Raw genomic sequence first — 20,836 nt, forward strand, 5'->3', positions numbered from 1 at the left:
CTTTGTGCTTATTTTTGCTACACACACACTGCAGCATGTAGCTAATCAAGCAAAGTTTGCAGGATAATAAAAGTTTACAGTCATACCAAAATATGACTGTCAGTTTAAAAAAAATTGAGAATTGTAGACTTTTCACTTTTGAAACTTGAAATTTCAGAGAAATAAAAGTTTAGCATCTGATTAATAGAGAAATAAAGACTATACTCGTCTTTCATTTTGAATACTGTTTTATTTGTACAAAATATTAAATAAGTTCCATGTTTTTGTATCAATGAAACCATATTAGTGTTAAATTATAAAAGCTTTATTGTTATTCATAAACAACATAGATTGACATTCGTACAGTGAAGCTCTTGTGTGTTTTGCAGCTGAGGTTCTGCAGCATGTAGTTCCTGCTCCTCTGACCCCTGACCTTTTTCTTCTGCAGGTTTTCCAGTTCCTGAGGTGAGCTGGTTCCGTGATGGCCAGGTTCTTTCCGCCGCAGCTCTGCCCGGCGTCCAGATCTCGTTCAGCGATGGCCGCGCTGTTCTGAGGATCTCCGCTGTGACCGCCGCACACAGCGGACGCTTTTCTGTCAGAGCCACCAACGGCGCTGGACAAGCCACGAGCACCGCCGAGCTCCTGGTTACAGGTGAGACACCATCAGTGGGTGGAAAGCCCTGCTGATCCACCTGATTTGGTTTTGCTGCTCTTCTTTAAATCTCTCTCTGGCTGTGTTGTTTAGAAAGTCAGTCAGTTTGATGTTGGAATGGTGTTGTGTGCCTTCTGCTGCTAAAGGCTCTGAAACTGTTTTCTGATTAATTCATTACACGTTAGTGGTAATCATATGTTTCTACTTTGCTATATGTTTTTGCATTTTGCTAGTTAGTTTTAACTTTAAAAATATGAGCTCACTGTTACATTCTTTGGAGTTTGGACTTTAAAAATGATGTAGCTTTATGTTATTAAAGCTAAAGTTTAATCAGTAATACTTTTATAACAAATCTATGTCAGATCATGATTTCTTGGTTAACGTCAAGTTGTCATAACGAAGACATTTTGAATAATGTCAACTTTATATTAAAAGTGTCATGATTTACCGAATGACTCTTTATGACAACAGTCATAAATATTCATAAAGACTTACTCATTTTAATGGCAGGTGTTATGTCATGTTCATGACGGTGTCATGACAGTCTTATTCACAACCCGTCAAATAAATTGTCACCGTAAATTTTGTTACATTTAGTAAAAATAATTGAGTGATATCTCGGTGTGGGCAAGCTAAAATAACTTCGACTGATGATACAAGTTAAATCTTGGAGATTAAATCTTAAAGCCACACTGAGGTGTTGGAGTTTATTGGTTTATGTTCCTCCATGTTTTTCCCGCTGCAGCGGAGACGGCGCCTCCCACCTTCCTTCAGAGGCTGCAGACCTCCACAGTGAGGCAGGGCAGCCAGGTGAGGCTGAACGTCAGAGTCACTGGCATCCCCACGCCTGTAGTCAAGTTCTACAGGGAGGGAGCCGAGATCCAGAGCTCTGCCGACTTTCGGATCCTGCAGGACGGAGACCTGTACAGTCTGCTGATTGCAGAGGCCTTCCCAGAGGACTCTGGGATGTATTCTGCAACAGCCACCAACAGCAGTGGACGGGCCACGTCCACCTGCGAGCTGCTGGTTCAAGGTGAACTCTGTCAGCTTCTGTAGTTTCTACCTGCTGAGTTGACATTATCAGAAACTGAACAGAACGTTTGTGTTCAGGAGAAGAACCAGTTCCAGCAAAGAAAACCAAGACAGTGATTTCAACCGCTCAGATTTCACAGACCAGAATCACAAGAGTGGAAAAGGTATGACAAATCATGTCTGATCTGATCAGAACTCCCGTTAGGGGTCTGGCTTTACCTCACTTTTTCTACTCATTGCAAAACCATTTTGATCTTAGTCATATTAGATTGTCGCTTATTGTGTGTTAATTTGATCTTATTGCATGTTTCCTCAGAAAATGGAGTTCGAACTGACTCAGACACTTGGTCACAAGACTCCACCCAGAGTTCCACCCAAACCTTCGTCAAAGTCTCCCACCCAGCCCTCGCTGGTCCCCAAGGTGACCGGGGGGCGCCAACAGTCACCGTCACCTGTCAGACACGTGAAGGCACCCACGCCCACAACTGTCAGGTAGGAGCATCACGTTATTTATGCTGACTTGAAGTAGCTACATTACCTACAAGCTGAATGAGTGAACCTCGTCACTGTTCCCCACCAGGCCGGTAAAGTCTCCCGTCACCACAAGGAAGCAGCCTGCCCCCACGGCTGAAGTCCCCCCACCATGGAAGAGGGGAGATGATGGCATGAAACCAGTCACAGACTCCAAAGAGGTGAGGATTGTGTGTTTGGAGGAGGGTTGTTTCTACCCTTTGGCTTAGCTGCTTTAGAGACTTAAGAAAAAAGGATAATATCAGCTCATGCTAACACCAGATGCTAAGAATCTGAAACCTTTTTTTACCAGAATTCCTCTCTTGCTGTTTGGAGTTGGTCATATCCGAGCATAGTCATGAAGCATGCACTGTCCAGTTCTGTTTGTATCTCCACGATGGAGGTTGCTTGGTTGGTATATTTGTCTTTCTGTGTGTCTGCTAACAACATTTCATTCCCCTGGAAACTTTCTTAGACTTGGATCATGGTCAAAGCTGTGGTTTCAATCCAGATAATATCCTAACCCAAGAATCTCTTCTTTACAGATGTTCCTGATCTCAGTTTGAAGTTTACGCTCACATTTACAGAAAAACTCTGTACCTTTTGTTTTTTTGAATCAAACTTATCAAAGACTAGGGCATTTTCCTGTTCTTCCAACTGGCTTCTCCTTTCTTATTTTTAAATCCAATGGATAAATATTTTTAAAATCCTGACAGAAGAATGTTGGTTCTTCTTATAGAAGAAGAAATTTTGTCCCTGTCATTTTTTTGTGTCCTCTGTGTCATTTTGATTTGTAAAACTTGAATTGTGCTGAATTGTGCCACATTTTCTTCAACCTTTTCATGTGGACAACTATCCCATCACTGGAGATCATCAGAGTTACTAGAATCATCCTCTTAGGGCTGGCATTTGAGAACCAAATTTTGGAGTCAAAAATAGTCTGAAACTCAGTTTTTAATTTTTATTGTCTACATCCCTTTAGCAGTAGTCTCTCTAAGAAAACATGGCTCAGTACTAAGCTATCCACCGTATTCATGGCTGTGCTGCTGGATGTTTGACTATGCTAGCAAATTTAGTTGATAACAGCAATTGAAACAAAGCAGTTTGTTTTGGTATGTAATAAGGTTTTTTGAGTATCTGGTGAGGAATTTAGCTAAATTAGTTTTTTTTGGTGTGTTACTTTAGTCAGACACCTCTGGTCCTTCCAAAACTCTAACATATCCACATGTTCCCAGTAGTTGTGTTGCTTGCGGCTGCATTTTCAAACAGAAGAAGCTTAATCTGTGGCTTAATATGATACATGTGAAAGATGGATTATTCCTGCAATCTGTACATTATTTTCCATCATGTACCAACTGCAGGTCATTTCTGGTCATTTTACCAATATTTTTAAGGTGAAGAAGCTGGCATGACAATATTATCCCTTTTAAGAAGTAAACGTTTATGTTCCTCCATGTTTTTAACAAAATTGTATGAAATGCATCATACAATAATGTGTAATAATTGGAATAATGTGGTTAGTAAAATTACTAGCTTTATTCTACGTCCGCTGGTTCACTTGACTAACACTAAAATGCAATAACATCTTGTTGCTTGATGCTACTCAGAAAGTCTGAATAAATTTCAGACTTAATATTTTTCTTCTCTTTTTCATCAGACCTACTTTCTGTGTGTTGTCTTGTTCTGAGTTCTTTGTGCTGCTGGTTCTATCTCCAGGCTGAGGGAGGGACAAAAGCTGGGGCGGTAGCCAAAGTAGTGGCCGCCGTTGACCTGGCTCGTATTCGCCAACCCGTGCATGTCGAAGGCGGTCGAGCTGAAGAAGTGGAGACTGTAGAAGCAGAAATGAGGCAGCAGACAGTTGCTATGTCTGCCGATCAACAGTATCAAATTGGCTGGATGTCAACGAGAATGCAGGCTGGTCAAATGCTCACTGCTGCTCAGGAGTTCACATCTGACCTGCAGTCTCAGGTTAGAAGCACTACATGTAAAGAAAAGAACAAGACCCTAATTTGACAAAAATAAATCATTTTACTTTGTCAGCGAGGTTAAATTTCCACTAGCAAAACTTTTTGTTAGTTCTAACAGTTATATTAATTTTTGTGCTTAAAACTAAATATAGTTTAAGTTTTAATTTTTTAAAGAATGATTATTATTAAATTACTTTAAATTTGCTATTTTTCACCTACTATCTTACTGAGCAGCTCTGAGCGTCTACTTGACATGTTAACGCTCCTGTGTTGATCACCACAGATTCAGAGAGGAACAGAAATCTCCTCCAGAGTGGAAACTGGTCTCACTCCATCTCCAGTTCCACAATTCATGGTTTCTAAAGTTTCTGTCCCCAAACCAGAGTCTGTTGGGGAGGTAAGAGAGGCAGAATCAGGCAAGCAGTAGGACATAGCCAGAGTAAAAATGAGAAACTTAAAAAAGTGAAATAATGACCAATGCTTTGGTGTGAGTTACAACTGATAGGTAGTTGACTCTCTAACTTCAGGTTTCAGTTGTTCTCTGGCTTTATGGCAAAATGTTTGCTGCAAGCTTTGCAGCATCTGCCAGCCTCTAAAGATTTGATTCTTTCAAAAACAATATCTACAATCACACATGCTTCATGAACAGGTGTGATCATAGATAGCTGCAGATGCCACTTAGTGTCTCATGTTTAGAGTTCCACACTGATAAGATGATAAGAAATTTCTACCTCTGATTTTCCTGGTGTCTAACTGAGTTAAATATATATATATATATATATATATATATATATATATATATTTGACTACTTTGTATCAGGTTAGACCCATTAGTTAAGCTTTACTCTTTGACATCCTAACTCTTATTTACCTGACACCATTGCTATATGGTAAATGTAAAATATTTCTCAAATGATCTAAAATAAACCAAACACTCTAACTCTTATCAGTGTTTGTATTGTGTTAGTCGACAGGAGTTTGGTTATTACTGCTTGCCTGAGATGCAAACCTGTTTTATAAAGCGATTCTAGAGGTGTTTGAACATCTTTAACAAATGAAGCCCTCTTTAACCTTCCCTTTTTTTATTACGCTCCTGACTTAATTTATTAATCCGAAAACAAATTTCGTTTTCTACCCATAATTAATCCTGCTTCATCTAAAATTCCTCTCATTTGACCCTGTTATAGTTCTAATAAAACTAACGGCCCATAGATCCTTTGTGTGCTGTGTGCACCTTAGATATAAATCCAGCACATTTCATTCATTCATTGCATTGGAACTTCACTCCTTTTTGCACTTTATAGTGTAAAATGTGAATGACAATAAAGTCTAGTCCAGTCTTTCGTTGTTCTGATGATGGTGTGGCCTTTCCTCCTCTCTGGATTGGTCAGGTGTCCATCGCCGGCTCAGCTATCGCCACTCTGCAGAAAGAGTTATCCTCATCTTCTTCTAGAAAGATCATCAAACCGGTCAAGTCTCCCAGTCCGTCTCTTAAAGTTGTTAGGACCAGTGAGATGCTGGAGTCCATCCCACCGCCGTTCAAAGAATCCATTGAGTCATATCGCTCTGGCACCCAGATACAGACGGGGGTCGCGTACATGGTGGGGATGGACAGAGTTTATGAGGACTGGAGAGCCAAGGTTTGTTCTGTAGCTTGGTGAGATGGATCTGAGCAGAACAAGAAAACCTGATGTGTAGCAAGAAACAGATGGTTCTGAAACCTGCAGTTTGATACCACACACCAGCTTTAAAGGAAGGATTTCCCACAAAACTTTGAGTTACTACAATCTTTCATCTCTCATGAGACAAAGACCTCAAAGCTATGGGTTTTGTTTTCATCTTATGTTTAGGGACTGCCCTCCTGTTAGGTAGAGGTCTGGTTTTCTTGATTTCTGTGAAAAATCCAACAATAAATGTTCTTCTAATGAAAACTTTAACAAGCTTCCTTCTCTGCACTATTGACAACCTCATCCTCACCTCTTGAGCCCATCCAGCACCTTCTTCATTTTTCTGTGTTGTCGCCTCTTCTTCATCACCTCTTGGGGGTGAACATCACATTTAAAGTCCTGTGTGTTGCACTGTTGTTTTAGAAATGGATTTCAATGTCACATTAGTCTAATAGAATTGTCTCTGTGACAGGTGCCAGAGGCAGCAGCTGTACCGTCTGCAGGTGGCGCTGTTGTCCCACCCACTTTGGTCTCTGTAAGTGGCCCAGTTGAGATTGTTGACCACATTATCAACTTTCCACTAAAATGGTTATTTTCTAAACATAATATGTCGACGCAGGGCTTGAAAAACACAAACGTGACAGAGGGTGAGTCGGTGACTCTGGAGTGTCAGATCAGCAGTCAGCCGGCCCCCGTCATAATGTGGTTCAGGGAGGACTACAAGATCGAGAGCTCCATTGATTTCCAGATCAGTTACACGAGCGGATTTGCTCGGCTGGTGATACGTGAGGCTTTCGCTGAAGACAGCGGTCGCTTCACTTGCACCGCCACCAACGAGGCCGGAACCATCAGCACCTCCTGCTACCTGCTCGTCCAGGGTCAGTGCAGTCTATGAAACTACTGGTCTTACTGGTACTAATACTAACGTTCGGAGTAGTCAAGTTGAGCCCAGTCTGTCCCAACTTGAATCTGATTGAGAATTTGTGTTGGCAGCTAAAGATTGGGGTTATTCAAGCAGATCCTCCAAGCTTGTCAGAATACCAGTAGAAACCTGCAAGAAGCTGAATGGTTTGAGTGCTGTAGTGACATATTGTTTATTGATTATTGAAAAGGCTATAAATACGTTTAAGCTTACCAATTCTTAAGAAAAATGTAAATTAAAACAAAAAGTTATTTTCTAAATTAATAAGCTGTTAGAGAGACGCTTGTCTCATATCCTATCAGAAAAAAATTTCTTGGTTGAAAGAACTTTATTTTTCCCACAGTGTCTGAGGACATCGAGTGCAAGCAGGAGGTGGTTTCCACCGAAGTTACTCAGTAAGTCAAGACTATTTTATAAAGTTTGAAAAATAAACCAGTATTTATTTTTTTTTTCTACTAAAGTTGTTCCTTGTTTTAAATCAGAGTTACAGTAGAAGCTAAAGACGAGACCGAAGTGAGTGCGGTTGAGCCGGATTCCCCTGCTGCTGCTCCCTTCTTCATTAAGACACCCGTTGTTCAGAAGCTGGTGGAAGGAGGAAGCGTTGTGTTTCAGTGTCAGGTGGGCGGAAACCCCAAGCCTCACATTGTCTGGAAGAAGAGTGGCGTGCCGCTCACCACCGGATACAGGTACTGAAACCTCTGGGAGGAAATCCTTTCTCTTCTTAAGCAAATGTTATGTATCTGGCCTGCTTAGATCCAGTTGATTTCCTAAAACCACCAAGCTGCATCTGATCACCCAAAGTATACTTTGGATTTTAAAATTAAATTATACATTCACAATAACTTTGTACAATCTAATACTGTTTAACAGTGTCATATGATCATATATATATGCTGCTACTACTTTTATTCTGCATCAAGCTTAAACCCATTTAAACAGTAACACCCTGTTCGCTACACTCCTTTTGTCATGTTCACACTAAATGCTCAGGATGTCCAGATCCTCTTGTAAAGCAGGAAGAGACTTAATGTGTTTGGCTAAAAGCAAACATAATTTCATAGATGCCAACGATGTTTATCTATAAAACTTGTCAATCCTTTGTGCATAACTTGACTAAACTGCTAACATGCTAACTACCATGAGTCTAATGACAAAGCTCTTTAATGCCAAGCTCAAACTGATCCACCAGCATATTACTGAAAATTTCTGTATTTTTCTGTTTCAAAACAAAACATGAAAACCTCCTTTTAGTTTACAGGAAAAAAATGACTAAGGACATAATCTATATGCTTCAGTTTATATAAAAGGAAAAGGTAGGAACTGATAGTGTTTCCACTTTTTAAAGATGTAATTCAACCACTGCCACATCTTTTAAGTTATTGATCAACCTGTACCAAAAATAAAAGACCTAGCCCAGCTTTCTCAAATATTGAAAAAAAGTAATAACTCTTAAAAAACACCAAACTACAGTAATGCGTTTACAGTAATCTTTAACTGCAGCTTTAAAATGTTTATTTATAACTATTGCAATACCTCACTTTCAAAATACACTAAAACATAAAATAAAATGACAAAATTTTGTATGTTCTGTTGTAGCCACTGAAATTTTATTCTCATTTATAAAGTTAAATATGAGTTACCTCAAATCTAAAATAAAAACGGTTAAACACATTCTCTCTCTGATAACATGCCCCACTAAGAAGGAGCCATGCAACAATTTAGTGATTAAGAAAAGTCATCAAAGGTCCTTTCATCAGCTGATGAATCATTTATCTAATTTTGGCATCATCATATCAATCTGGGCAATCTTTCACTACTTTAGTAACTCAGTTATTATTATTTAGTTTTATTTTATATTTGCATTCCCATGTCTTCTAATAGTCTTCAAATAACTCGAATACTAGAATAATCAGCCTAAGTATGAGGAATATTATATAGCTCACTGTCTGTGTTCATCAGGTATAAAGTTGCCTACAAGAAAGAGACCGGAGAGTGTAGATTGGAGATCTCGATGACCTTTGCAGACGATGCAGGAGAATATTCTGTCTTTGCCAAGAATCAACTTGGCGAAGTCTCAGCGTCCATCAGTCTTCTGGAGGAAGGTATGTCCACAAACAGCACCTAAACAGTAAGAACAAGAGACAAATGAAAAGGAAACTGGGTTTAAATGTGAATTGCGGATCACACTGACTATATCACAGACAGAACAAATGTTTTGTTTACAGAGGAATATGAAGTGTACATGAAGAAACAGGAAGTGACAGCTCCAGTGCAGGAGCCCAAACCTGGAGACATTCCCCCCATCACAGTGGATACAATGACCACCGTTATCTCCGGACAGGTACAAGAAACATTTATCATAGCAGCTTTTGGCAGTTTGGCAATTCATCTTTGTTAGAATCTTTACATACATTATAAGGTTCTTTCTCTAATGCAGTAGAAATCTGTGTTTTAAGCAACCTTAGTAACTCTTTATGCATTTATCAAAGCAGAAAAATTAAGCCACTGATAATTTTTTCACTTAACTTATAAAGATCTAATATTTTTCATGAAACCTGCAGGAATTCCATTTGTCTGCCATGGAGCTGAGAATCATTCAGGAGATCGAGCTCACCATCATGAAGATCACCTACAGAGAGATTGTAACTGAGGACGGAGAGTTGATGGTGACCGCCACTGCCACTGAGGCGGTGCAGCCAGCCTTCGACACTCCGGTCAAAAACTACAGAATCATGGAGGGAATGAGCGTCACCTTCCACTGCAAGATGTCTGGAATGCCGCTCCCCAAGGTGAGAAATCTTTAAATAAAAGGTTCTACTTTGGTTACTTCTATTAAACAAATCACCTGCAACAGACATGACGGAGACAGTCAAACAGGATTCACTGACGCCTTGACTTTGTGGCAGATTGCTTGGTTCAAAAACGGCCAGCGCATCAGGCCCGGTGACCACTACCAGATGGAGGTTCTCCAGGATGGACGAGCCAGCCTCCGCCTATCTATGGTGCGACCAGAAGATGAAGGCGTGTACACTGCCTTCGCCACCAACATGAAAGGAAATGCTGTCTGCTCAGGGAAGCTATATGTGGAGTCATCTGCAGCCGCTCCTCAGAGATACACACCACAACCTGCAATGCAGAGGATCAGGTAAAATATGAGTCAAAGCAAATTCTTCAAAGTGTATGATTTAAATGCTCATTACATTTTGGTAAAATATGAGTCAAAGCAAATTCTTCAAAGTGTATGATTTAAATGCTCATTACATTTTGAATGTTCCTCAGATCCACATCACCTCGTTCTCTGAGCCGTTCTCCTGGCCGCTCACCTAGCCGTTCACCCGGACGATCTCCCGCTCGTCGGCTTGATGAGACTGACGAACAACAGCTGGAAAGACTTTACAAACCTGTATTTGTCATGAAACCTACTGCATGTAAATGCTCTGAGGGACAAACTGCCAGATTTGACCTGAAGGTTGTTGGCCGACCAATGCCTGACACCTATTGGTTCCACAATGGTGAGACACACATAAAAGGAATCTTCATTGAAGGTGTTGATAAATGTAGAATTACTCAATCCAGCTTCAATTATGTGGCCTTTTCAGGACAACAAATTGTTAGTGACCACACCCATAAGATTGTGGTTAAAGAGGATGGGACTCAGTCCCTGATCATTGTCCCAGCCATGCCCCATGACTCTGGAGAATGGACAGTGGTGGCTCAGAACAGAGCCGGGCGCTCATCCATCTCCGTCACTCTCACAGTTGATGGTAAGACTTCACTGTACAGTTTCCATCACTGCTGCTTAAGGTTTACTGCAAGACAATCCTTTGGGACATATGTTGACATAATGTTTCTATCTTTTTTAGCTAAGGAAACCTTGGTCCGTCCCCAGTTTACTGAGAAACTGAGGAACATCAGTGTGAAAGAGGGCACTCTGGTTGAACTGGCTGTTAAAGCCATTGGAAACCCACTGCCTGACATCGTCTGGCTGAAAAACAGTGACATCATCACCCCACACAAGCACCCACACATTAAGTATGTCTCATATTAAAATAAACTCTAATATCTCCTCTGAGTTTCCAGGAAATCCACAGTAGTATTAGAATGTTCTTGTATTTAGAGCATTGTATCAAAATAAGCTAATCCTATTTAAGAGAGCTGTTTAATCTGCTTGTAATGCAGGATTTCTCCTCTTTAAGAGAGTCATTCTAGTAGTTAATATCCAAAGTGTCTGAAGTTGTTAATATGAAACTTTGCTGTTTTAGGATTGAAGGAACCAAAGGAGAGGCCAAATTCCAAATCCCCTCAGCAGGTGGACCAGACAGTGCATGGTACACCGCCACAGCCATCAACAAGGCTGGCAGAGACACCACCCGCTGCAGAGTCAATGTTGAGGTTGAATATGTTGAGCCTGAACCAGAGAGGAAGCTCATTATTCCCAAAGGAACCTATAAAGCCAAAGAGATCACCCCCCCAGAGCTGGAGCCTCTCCACATGCGTTATGGTCAAGAGCAGTGGGAGGAAGGCGACCTTTATGACAAGGAGAAGCAACAGAAACCATTGTTTAAGAAGAAGCTCACATCTGTCCGAATGAAGCGTTTTGGTCCAGCCCACTTTGAGTGCAGGCTGACTCCGATTGGAGACCCCACCATGGTGGTGGAGTGGCTGCATGATGGCAAGCCTCTGGCTGCTGCCAACAGGCTGCGTATGGTCAATGAGTTTGGCTACTGCAGCCTGGACTATGAGGTTGCTTATGCAAGAGACAGTGGTGTGATCACCTGCAGAGCAACCAACAAGTTTGGAGTCGACCAGACCTCAGCTACCCTGATCGTCAAGGATGAGAAAGGCCTTGTTGAGGAATCTCAGCTTCCTGAAGGCAGGAAGGGAGTTCAACGAATTGATGAAATGGAACGACAGGCTCATGAAGGTGGACCTTATGGAGTAACTGCTGAAGAAGAAACAGAGAAAATGAAACCTGAGATTGTCCTTCTCCCTGAGCCTGTCAGGGTTATGGAAGGTGACACAGCCAGATTCCGCTGCAGAGTGACCGGCTACCCGGCTCCTAAGGTTAACTGGTACCTTAACGGACAACTCATCCGCAAAAGCAAGAGATACAGACTTCGCTACGATGGCATTTACTACCTGGAGATTACAGATATCAAATCCTATGATTCAGGAGAGGTAAAAGTTATAGCAGATAACAACCTGGGTTCAGCTGAATATGTTGTGAAGTTGGAGATTCAACAGAAGGAAGACTTCAGAACTCATCTGCGCCGTGCTGCTGAGGGTAAAGCAAGTGAAGCTCCTGCTGAGTCAGGAAGAGTACCATTTGAGGTGGTGAAGGCTGAGCAACCCACTGAGGACACTCAGCTGAAGGAGGTGGTCAAGCTTAAGAAAGCCCAGAGAATTGTCCACGAAAAAGCCGTTGAAGAGTCTGAGGAACTGAGGAGTAAATTTAAGCGCAGGACAGAGGAAGGCTATTATGAGTCCATCACTGCTGTTGAGCTCAAGTCACGTAGGAGAGATGATTCTTATGAAGATCTGCTACGAAAGACAAAGGAGGAGCTTCTTCACCATGCAAAGGAAAAGGAGGAGGCTGAGAAGAAGAAGGAGGAAGAGCGCCTCAAACTCACTGCAAAACCTCTGCAACCAGAAAGGATCAAGCTTTCACCCAGCATGGAGGCTCCTAAGATCCTGGAGCGCATCACCAGCCAGACAGTTGCACTGGGAGATGAAGTCAAATTCAGAGTCAGAGTTGTTGGTAGACCAGATCCTGAGTGCCAGTGGTTCAAGAATGGTGTTCAGTTGGAAAAATCAGACCGCATTAACTGGTTCTGGCCTGAAGACCATGTGTGTGAACTTGTGATCAGAAACGTGTCAGTCGAGGATTCAGCTAGCATCATGGTTAAGGCAACCAACAAGGCTGGAGAGACATCCAGCCACGCTTTCCTGCTGGTGCAAGGTACCACAACAGTGAATACTTCAAACTATAACTTGTTTCCTCTTGAATAACATGTTTTCTAATCAAACATGATGTGATGTTTTTGCAGCAAAACAAGTCATCACTTTTACACAGAAGCTTGAGGAGCTCAATGCCAAAGAGAAGGATACCATGGCTACATTTGAGTGTGAAACTAATGAGCCTTTTGTTAAGGTTAAATGGCTCAAGAATAACATGCAGATCTTCTCAGGAGACAAATACAGGATGCACTCTGACAGAAAGGTCCACTTCCTGTCTGTGCTGATTCTTGAAATGAGGGATAACGCAGAATATTCATGCGTGGTTGTAGATGATGAGAACATCAGAACCAGCGCCAAGCTCAATGTTGAAGGTTTGTTGATAATGATGAAATCATGGTCAAAGCTTAAAAAACTTTAATGATTTCATTGAAATAAAGATTTCATTTGAAGACTTGTTGTATATACTAGCTTCTATTTGACAATAAATAGCACTTGGTGAATATTCAACAAAACATTAGTTTCTTAAGAGCTTTATTTGATCATACTATCAACAGGAGCTCCTCTGGAGATGGTGAAGCAGCTGGAGAACACCGAGGTGCCTGAGACATACTCTGGAGAATTTGAATGTGTTGTAACTCGTGAAGATGCTGAAGGCACCTGGTACTTTGAGGACAAGCTGCTCTCTCCCAGTGGTAAATACGTCATGATCTCCCGCCGTGGAAGACACAGTCTGTCTGTGAAAGATGTCAAGAAGGAAGATCAGGGCAAATATACTTTCAAAGTGGGTGAATTCACAACAACTGCCTCACTAAAGATGAAATGTAAGTCATTATTCACATTGTAAATTAGAGACATATATTTTGATCACTTTTTTCTACTTAGTTGGTCTTTAACTTTAGGAGGTAACTTTTAACTTTTTGAGTTTTTTTTGGCTTCCCTTTCTGAATACTTTTGTCTTCATGTCTTAGTGCGTCCCGTCACCCTGGTTCAGCCTTTGACGGACCTAACTGTTTGCGAGGGTGATATTGCCCAGCTTGAGGTCAAGTTCTCACAAGAAAATGTTGAAGGCAGCTGGAAGAAGAATGGACAACCAATTACATCTTCTGACCGCGTGCACATCGTTATTGACAAACAAGTCCACAAACTCCTGATTGAAGATGCTATCAAGGATGACTTTGGATCATATTCATTTGTAGCTCCTGATCATGATATCACAACCACTGCAAAGCTGTTGATTCAGAGTAGGTCTCTCAAACTCATATACTTAAATAAAACAACATTCTGCCTCCAAATAAACATTTTTGAAATGGAATGCCTCTTTGTTGCAGGTATTGGCATCCTTGTGACATTAAAGGATGCATCTACCATTGAAGGCACCAAAGCTGTCCTGGAGGCCAAGATCTCTGCTCAGGATGTTAGCTCTGTCAAGTGGTACCACAATGACAATTTGTTGGTGCCCAGTGACCGGGTCTGTATGGTGGCAAAGGGAACCAAGCAGCGTTTGGTTTTCACCAGGACCTACGCTTCTGATGAGGGTCGCTACAAACTAGTTGTTGGCCGAGTGGACACCAGCTGCAAACTCTCTGTTGAGCGTAAGTTACCCACAGTGACTCTCCTAGCATGTGCTTATTAATAAACAAATGGCAAAATGTCCTACTGCTCAAAACCTTACTTTTTCATAATTTTAACAAAAGAAACATAGTTTGTATGGTGGTTAGAAAAACTTGCTTGCTACCAGGTCAAGATAAGTGGTAAACAATGCACAATGACCTCTTCATCATTTCATCAAAATAAATGATCAACATTTTAATTGAAAATGTTTAACATGCTGTTGTTATATATATATGCATTTATTTATTTTTTATGTTAAACTTACATTAGACTTTACAATAAATGTGTGTAATATTCCCAGGATCTTATTGCATATACATGTGGCATAGCATTCTTCATTAAGTCTAAAGAAATTGTTAGGATCAGAAGATAAGTCTTCACAGACTTGATTTGATCTGAACATCAAGCTAAGTTGAATTCAATAAAGGGTAGTATACCTGTCATTGCTCCATCTATAGGATATTTTGAGAATTGCATAACTTGTGTTTTACTTGAACAGCTGTGCAGATCCTGAAGCCAATGAAGGACATGGAGTGCTCTGAATCTGAGAATGTCTCCTTCGAAGTTGAGGTTTCCCACCCAGGTATCGACCCCTATTGGACCTTCAAGAACCAGCCACTCAAAGCCAGCGGCAGCCACAAGATGGAAACCAAAAATAAGCACCACACCCTGACAGTCATCAACGCAATGAAGGATGAAGAGGGCGAGTACATGTTCGCTGCTGGTGAGAAGACGTGCAGAGCTTCACTTACTGTGACAGGTATGCTGGATATGACTTTAACAAGCTGAATGCTCTCTGTGAGTCTCTTTAATGATGATGTAACCATCCTGTGTCACCAGGTGGTGCCATCAAGAAACCTTTGCGAGATCTGGTTGTAGCTGACTCCCAGACTGCTGTGCTGGAGTGTCAAGTCGCAAACCCATCTGCTGAAGGAAAGTGGCTGAAGGATGGACAGCCCGTCGATTTCAGTGAGAATGTGCTGAGTGAGGTGGATGGTGCCGTGAGACGACTTGTCATTGTTATCACAAAAGCCACGGATATCGGAGAGTACACGTATCAAGTGGCCACCTCCAAGACCACCGCCAGTCTGAAAGTTGAAGGTAGGACTGTTTTTTTTTTATAAAATGTACTCAGAAAATAAACTGTAATATGAATTAAAATTTCAAAAATCATTTACAAACTGAGCTGAAAAATAAAATTAATTCTGTATATTGGTTAACTGATTAATAGAAACATATACTTACTGCTGATCGATCCATGCAGGATATCTTCTAAAATAATGAACTATAACTTTAGAATGAGACACTTCTGAATCTCATTAACATCATGATTGAATGCTGTTAAGATGATAATTACATTTTCCTGTGCAGCTGTAAAAATCAGGAAGACCCTGAAGAACCTGAATGTGGTCGAGACTCAGGAGGGTGTATTCAGTCTTGAGCTGACCCATGAGAACGTCAGGGGAGCACAGTGGATCAAGAATGGTGTTGAGATCCAGTCCAGTGATAAATTTGAGATCAGTATAGAGGGCACAGTTCACACACTGAAGATCAACAACTGCTCCACACAAGACGAATCAGTTTACTCCTTCAAACTTGGAAAGCTGTCTGCAAACGCCAGACTTAATGTTGAAAGTAAGTATAGCACTAAGTTGGGATTCACAAAACAGATTTTTTAAAGTGTTTTTATGAATGGGAACTCTCTCCCAGCTCTTAAGATCCTGAAGAAGCCAAAGGATGTGACATCACTGCTGGGTGCAACAGCTATGTTTGAAGTGGGCATCTCTGAAGACAACATCCCAGTTAAATGGATGTTCAAGAACACTGAGCTGAAGTCAAACGAGCACTACACCATACTTTCTGAGAAAAGGACTCACAAATTAGTCATCCAGGATGTGGACAGCAGCAAAGAGGGAGAATACACTGCAGTGATTGGTCACCTGCACTGCAGTGCTCATCTGACTGTTGAGTGTAAGTCTTAAAAAAATATTATTTTCTAGTATTAATGGATTACAGGAAGCAAACCATTTGAGCCTGTGTTGTTTCTGCAGCTCTGCGGGTAACCAAACCCCTTAAGAACGTAGAGGTCCCTGAAACCCAGGTGGCCACCTTCGAGTGCGAAGTTTCTCACTTCAACGTGCCATCCACCTGGCTAAAGAACGGTGTCGAGATTGAGATGAGTGAGAAGTTCAGGATTGTGGTTCAGGGGAAACTTCACCAGCTGAAGATCATGAACACCAGCAGGGATGACTCTGCAGAGTACACCTTCGTCTGTGGGAATGACCGAGTGTCAGCAACGCTCACTGTCAACCGTAAGATCCAGAGAAACAATTTTGTAAAAGAGTTCTTCTTAAAAACTGCTGCCTCTTTCCCTATAAAAATCCTCATCTAAGTGATTGGAGTGTAAAATCTTTTCTTCACTTTTCTCTAAGGTGAAGGAATTCCTGAACTTAACCTCAGGACTCTTTCTTTTCAGCTATTCTGATCACAACAATGCTGGAGGACCTGAATGCTCAGGAGAAAGACACCGTCACGTTTGAGGTGAACGTCAACTACGAGGGAATCACTTACAAATGGCTCAAGAACGGTGTGGAGATCAAATCCACAGACAGATGCCAGGCTCGCTGCAAACAATTCAATCACACTCTGAGCCTCAGGAACGTCCACTTTGGAGACAGCGCTGAGTACACCTTCACAGCCGGGTCCGCAGCTACTAAAGCTAAACTCTATGTGGAGGGTAAGATGTGGAAATGTCTACAATTGTGGTTATTAAATACTTTTTAACTGTCCAACTCTCAGAAATACCAAAAAATAACATAAAGACCCTAATAACTTGGTAACAATTGTTACTTTTGCTTAAAATGTAATATTTATATCCTGCAGCTCGTGTGATTGAATTCACTAAACACCTGAAGGACCTGAAGATCACAGAGAAGAAAAGGGCAACCTTTGAGTGTGAAGTTTCTGAGCCGAACGTCCAGGTGATGTGGATGAAAGACGGCCAGGAGCTGGAGATGTCTGACAGGTAAAAAGAAGTTCTCATTCAAGTGAAGGAACTTTTTAGACATTTTTCCAACATTATCAACAACGTCTGGCTTTTTAAAATTTATTTTCCTGCAGGTACAAAATGACCTCAGACAAGTTTGTGCATCGTCTGGTTCTGCCGTCTGTCCGTATGTCTGATGCTGGCGAGTACACAGCCGTAGCCGGGGCGAGCATGTCGGTTGGACACCTGGGAGTCGAGGGACGAGATGTTAAAATCTCTGAACCTGAAAGCAGAGACATTACAGTGAGTTTACCTGTTATGTGGAGCTTCAACCCAATCTGAGTTTTGATTCTGCTCCTTGAATAGTTTCTTAATTTCATGTATGAAGCTGAGATGATCATCTTTTTGTCCAGGTGGTGGAGAAACAAAGAGCAACCTTTGAGTTTGAGGTAAACGAGGATGAAGTGGAGGGTCACTGGCTGAGGAATGGAGCAGAGATTCACTTTGCAGAGGAAGAGAGGTTCAACTACGCCATCATCAGGAAACTGCATCGCCTCACTATCTCTGAGACATTCAGGAGTGATGCTGGAGAGTACACCTTCATCGCCGGCAAAAACCACACCACCATGAACCTTCACGTGAGATGTAAGAGGTCCTTCAGTCAGCAGTTTGACACATTTTTCCGGAACAAATATATTCCTTATTTACTGCAAAAACATTTAAGAAGTATTTTACATCTGTGCTAGAGAGAATGTTCCTCATCAGTAGTTTTTTGCTGAGTGATGTTCAAAGGAAAAATGTTATTTTGTTGAACGTAAAAGGTATTTTCACAAATTCTGCTCTGCTTTTTACCTGAATGTTTGGTTTTCTATGTTCAGTGCCAGAGCCGCCTCAGATCGTACGCCACATGCAGGCCCAGACGGTGGTATCGGGTCGGTCTGTGCGCTTCTCGGCGCAGGTGAGTGGCCTTCCTCAGCCTCAGGTGACCTGGTACAAAGACTCCCAGCTTCTGTCCACAAGCTACAAATGCAAGTTCCTCCACGACGGAGATGAGCACACACTACTTCTGCTGGAGGTCTTCCCCGAGGACGCCGCCGTCTACAGCTGTGAGGCCAAGAACGACTACGGAGAGGCAACAAGCTCCGCCCCTCTCACTGTGGAAGGTCAGACGTAGTTTATTTTTGAAGCATCAAAGCTTTTAGTTTTATATTTTTCTAATTCAAAAAGAAGAAGAAAAATATTCTGGGCAAAATAAGTGCTTAGAATAATTCTCTTATTATTTGAAGCAATTATTTTAATTAATTGAGGGATTTAATAACTGAACATTTATGTAACTAAATAAAAATATCAACATTAAATTTTTAAGTAGAAGAAAGCATCAGGTTAAATAAAGTTAGGTTCATTTTATGACTTTGTTTTAAATGTTTTATAATTAGTACAATTAAGTTTATTTGCTAGGATATTACACCATCAAATGTTGTGTTGAGAGATTTTTTTCCCCCAAGTCATGTTAAGGGAAAAAAATAGAATTATTAAGTTCATAGAAAAAATTTATATAATCACTGTGGATGAGCAGAAAGAAGTAATCATTACCATGTCAGTAAACTGAACACGTTATCTTTCAGTTCCTGAGGTGATTGAAACCGTTCGGATTTCTCCTCCGGTTCTGATCACTCCTATGAGGGACATTCTGGTCTCAGAAGGACATCCTGCCCAGCTGAAGTGCCTTGTCTCTGGGGAAGGTATACACCTCTCATCAATTCCCTCTGGTTGATAAATCAAATGAGTTTTGGATCTGCTAACCTCTGTGATTATCAGGGCCGTTTCTAAACACGTCATGTGATGCTGACTTTCTTGAACGCTGTGTCCCCAGATCTGCAGATTTCTTGGTTCTGTAATGACAAAGAGATCCGGCAGTCTGACATCTTCAGGATGTCTCATTTGGATGAAACCTGCCTGCTGGAGATTTCCAAAGTCCTCCCTTCACATGAGGGAGAGTATTCGTGCATTGCCACAAACATAGCAGGAATGGTCACATGTTCTGCCACTTTGAACCTTGATGGTGAGTTTGAAATAATATCAACTGGCATGCAGTGCTTTTAAAATAAAACGGCGTGAGTGAGGCCACCACTTACTGCATGGTCTTCAGACGCTAATCTCAGAAAGCATGATATCTACCTGCCAGGTCCTCACAGAGCTGCTCTGATTTTTAGCTTCAATAGCAAATAAAATGATCATCTTCTTGGATATTTGTGCTACCAGAACCTGTATTTAGACATAATTGTAGTGGTATCTTGATGACATTAGGGAGGAAGTGCCTTATTCTCTGTGCATGTAGAGAACTCAGTAGCTTTAGTTTGACCTATTTCTTGCTGTAAGCCTTATCCTACAGGATTTTCTGCTGTGCTGCATGATATCATCTCTTCCTACTTCTGCAGCTCCTAACAGTGTTTTTTGAGACACAAATCTTTGTTTCAGAGTAAATCAGCATGGTTGAAACAGCTGGACTGTGGAAGTTCAGCTTTTCGGATTCCTTACACTCACGGACATAATCCACATCTGTTTCATACATTTTGGCTCCTGTCAAGTTTGCATGATTGACTGTGGAAAACAGCCACTGTCCAGTCTTCACTGAGCCTGACTGATCCTCAACACTCCAACCCAACTGCACTTTGGAAAACAAATAACCAGGAAAAATCACCGGAATTGTGCTGTGTTGACTTAATTCTTCTATTCTTTCTTACTGCCCAGATGAAAAAGCCTTAGATAGCGTGTCGAGTTCTGAGACTAAAATAACTCAGACACTGGAGGCTCAGACAGAGGGTTTCAGCTCTCTGTCGATGGGTCAAACAACCCACAGTTTTGAGTTTTCCGAGGTTGTCTCTGAAGCTTCCTCCATGTCTTTGAGGACGTTCGAGATTCAGATGGAGAGTGTAACCTCAGTGGAGATGAGCTCTCGAAGCCTCTTTGATTTGAAACTCTCAGCCAGCCCCCAGCTGCTGATGGAAATGAGCGACATCAGAGTGAAAAGTGGTGAGATGGCTGAGTTCAGCTGCTCGTTCGATGGGCAGCCCTTCACTGGAGTGGTATGGGATCATAACGGTCAGAACTTGGTGGACACGGACCGGGTAAGGAGCTCTCAGAGTGGGGACCTGTTGTCTCTGGTCATCCACAGTGTCGACATGGCCGATCAGGGAATATACTGCTGCACAGCTACCAACCAACACGGTCAAAACAGTACTTCTGCCAGACTCACAGTTGAAGGTGGTTAATCTTTCTTTATTGTGATTTCCAACTGGTCCATTTCACTTCTCCATCTGCTCTCCCTGCTTTGGACCCCCTTTTCATAACGTAATATTGCCTCCTAGTTTATAATCTGTTAGAATAATGTAATAACAACCTCTGTAGTGTAGTTTTGCTCCCTCCCACCATATCGCCTTCACCTCACTAATCTCATTCTCCATCCTACTAACCTTTTATTGATTATAGCCATAGCCGTTTACTCTCTGACCCCTAATTACTCTCCCTAACTTTATTCTCACTCAGCTAAAG

General features: G+C 41.6%; 1 protein-coding gene across 14 annotated transcripts in view; it reads left to right on the forward strand.

Annotated features, from left to right (window-relative positions):
- Positions 1-20,836, forward strand: part of ttn.1 (titin, tandem duplicate 1) — a 155,829-nt gene that overhangs the window by 3,934 nt on the left and 131,059 nt on the right. For 13 of the 14 annotated variants that reach the window (XM_028024207.1, XM_028024211.1, XM_028024213.1 and 10 more), the window contains exons 3-38: positions 428-631; positions 1,377-1,664; positions 1,742-1,827; positions 1,980-2,155; positions 2,244-2,355; positions 3,890-4,141; positions 4,424-4,537; positions 5,532-5,780; positions 6,280-6,342; positions 6,427-6,685; positions 7,073-7,124; positions 7,212-7,415; positions 8,689-8,831; positions 8,955-9,070; positions 9,291-9,518; positions 9,636-9,874; positions 10,009-10,241; positions 10,329-10,493; positions 10,593-10,761; positions 10,992-12,688; positions 12,777-13,058; positions 13,242-13,508; positions 13,656-13,928; positions 14,016-14,279; positions 14,798-15,058; positions 15,139-15,399; positions 15,670-15,933; positions 16,009-16,269; positions 16,350-16,610; positions 16,775-17,035; positions 17,182-17,323; positions 17,419-17,587; positions 17,698-17,929; positions 18,163-18,447; positions 18,910-19,026; positions 19,158-19,346. In XM_028024207.1, the coding sequence (XP_027880008.1) occupies positions 428-631; positions 1,377-1,664; positions 1,742-1,827; positions 1,980-2,155; positions 2,244-2,355; positions 3,890-4,141; positions 4,424-4,537; positions 5,532-5,780; positions 6,280-6,342; positions 6,427-6,685; positions 7,073-7,124; positions 7,212-7,415; positions 8,689-8,831; positions 8,955-9,070; positions 9,291-9,518; positions 9,636-9,874; positions 10,009-10,241; positions 10,329-10,493; positions 10,593-10,761; positions 10,992-12,688; positions 12,777-13,058; positions 13,242-13,508; positions 13,656-13,928; positions 14,016-14,279; positions 14,798-15,058; positions 15,139-15,399; positions 15,670-15,933; positions 16,009-16,269; positions 16,350-16,610; positions 16,775-17,035; positions 17,182-17,323; positions 17,419-17,587; positions 17,698-17,929; positions 18,163-18,447; positions 18,910-19,026; positions 19,158-19,346 (8,838 nt within the window). The remainder of the gene's footprint in view (positions 1-427; positions 632-1,376; positions 1,665-1,741; positions 1,828-1,979; positions 2,156-2,243; positions 2,356-3,889; positions 4,142-4,423; positions 4,538-5,531; positions 5,781-6,279; positions 6,343-6,426; positions 6,686-7,072; positions 7,125-7,211; positions 7,416-8,688; positions 8,832-8,954; positions 9,071-9,290; positions 9,519-9,635; positions 9,875-10,008; positions 10,242-10,328; positions 10,494-10,592; positions 10,762-10,991; positions 12,689-12,776; positions 13,059-13,241; positions 13,509-13,655; positions 13,929-14,015; positions 14,280-14,797; positions 15,059-15,138; positions 15,400-15,669; positions 15,934-16,008; positions 16,270-16,349; positions 16,611-16,774; positions 17,036-17,181; positions 17,324-17,418; positions 17,588-17,697; positions 17,930-18,162; positions 18,448-18,909; positions 19,027-19,157; positions 19,347-20,836) is intronic. The other variant, XM_028024215.1, reaches the window with a different exon arrangement.

Source organism: Xiphophorus couchianus, chromosome 7, assembly GCF_001444195.1.
Source record: "Xiphophorus couchianus chromosome 7, X_couchianus-1.0, whole genome shotgun sequence".
Taxonomy (NCBI): domain Eukaryota; kingdom Metazoa; phylum Chordata; class Actinopteri; order Cyprinodontiformes; family Poeciliidae; genus Xiphophorus; species Xiphophorus couchianus.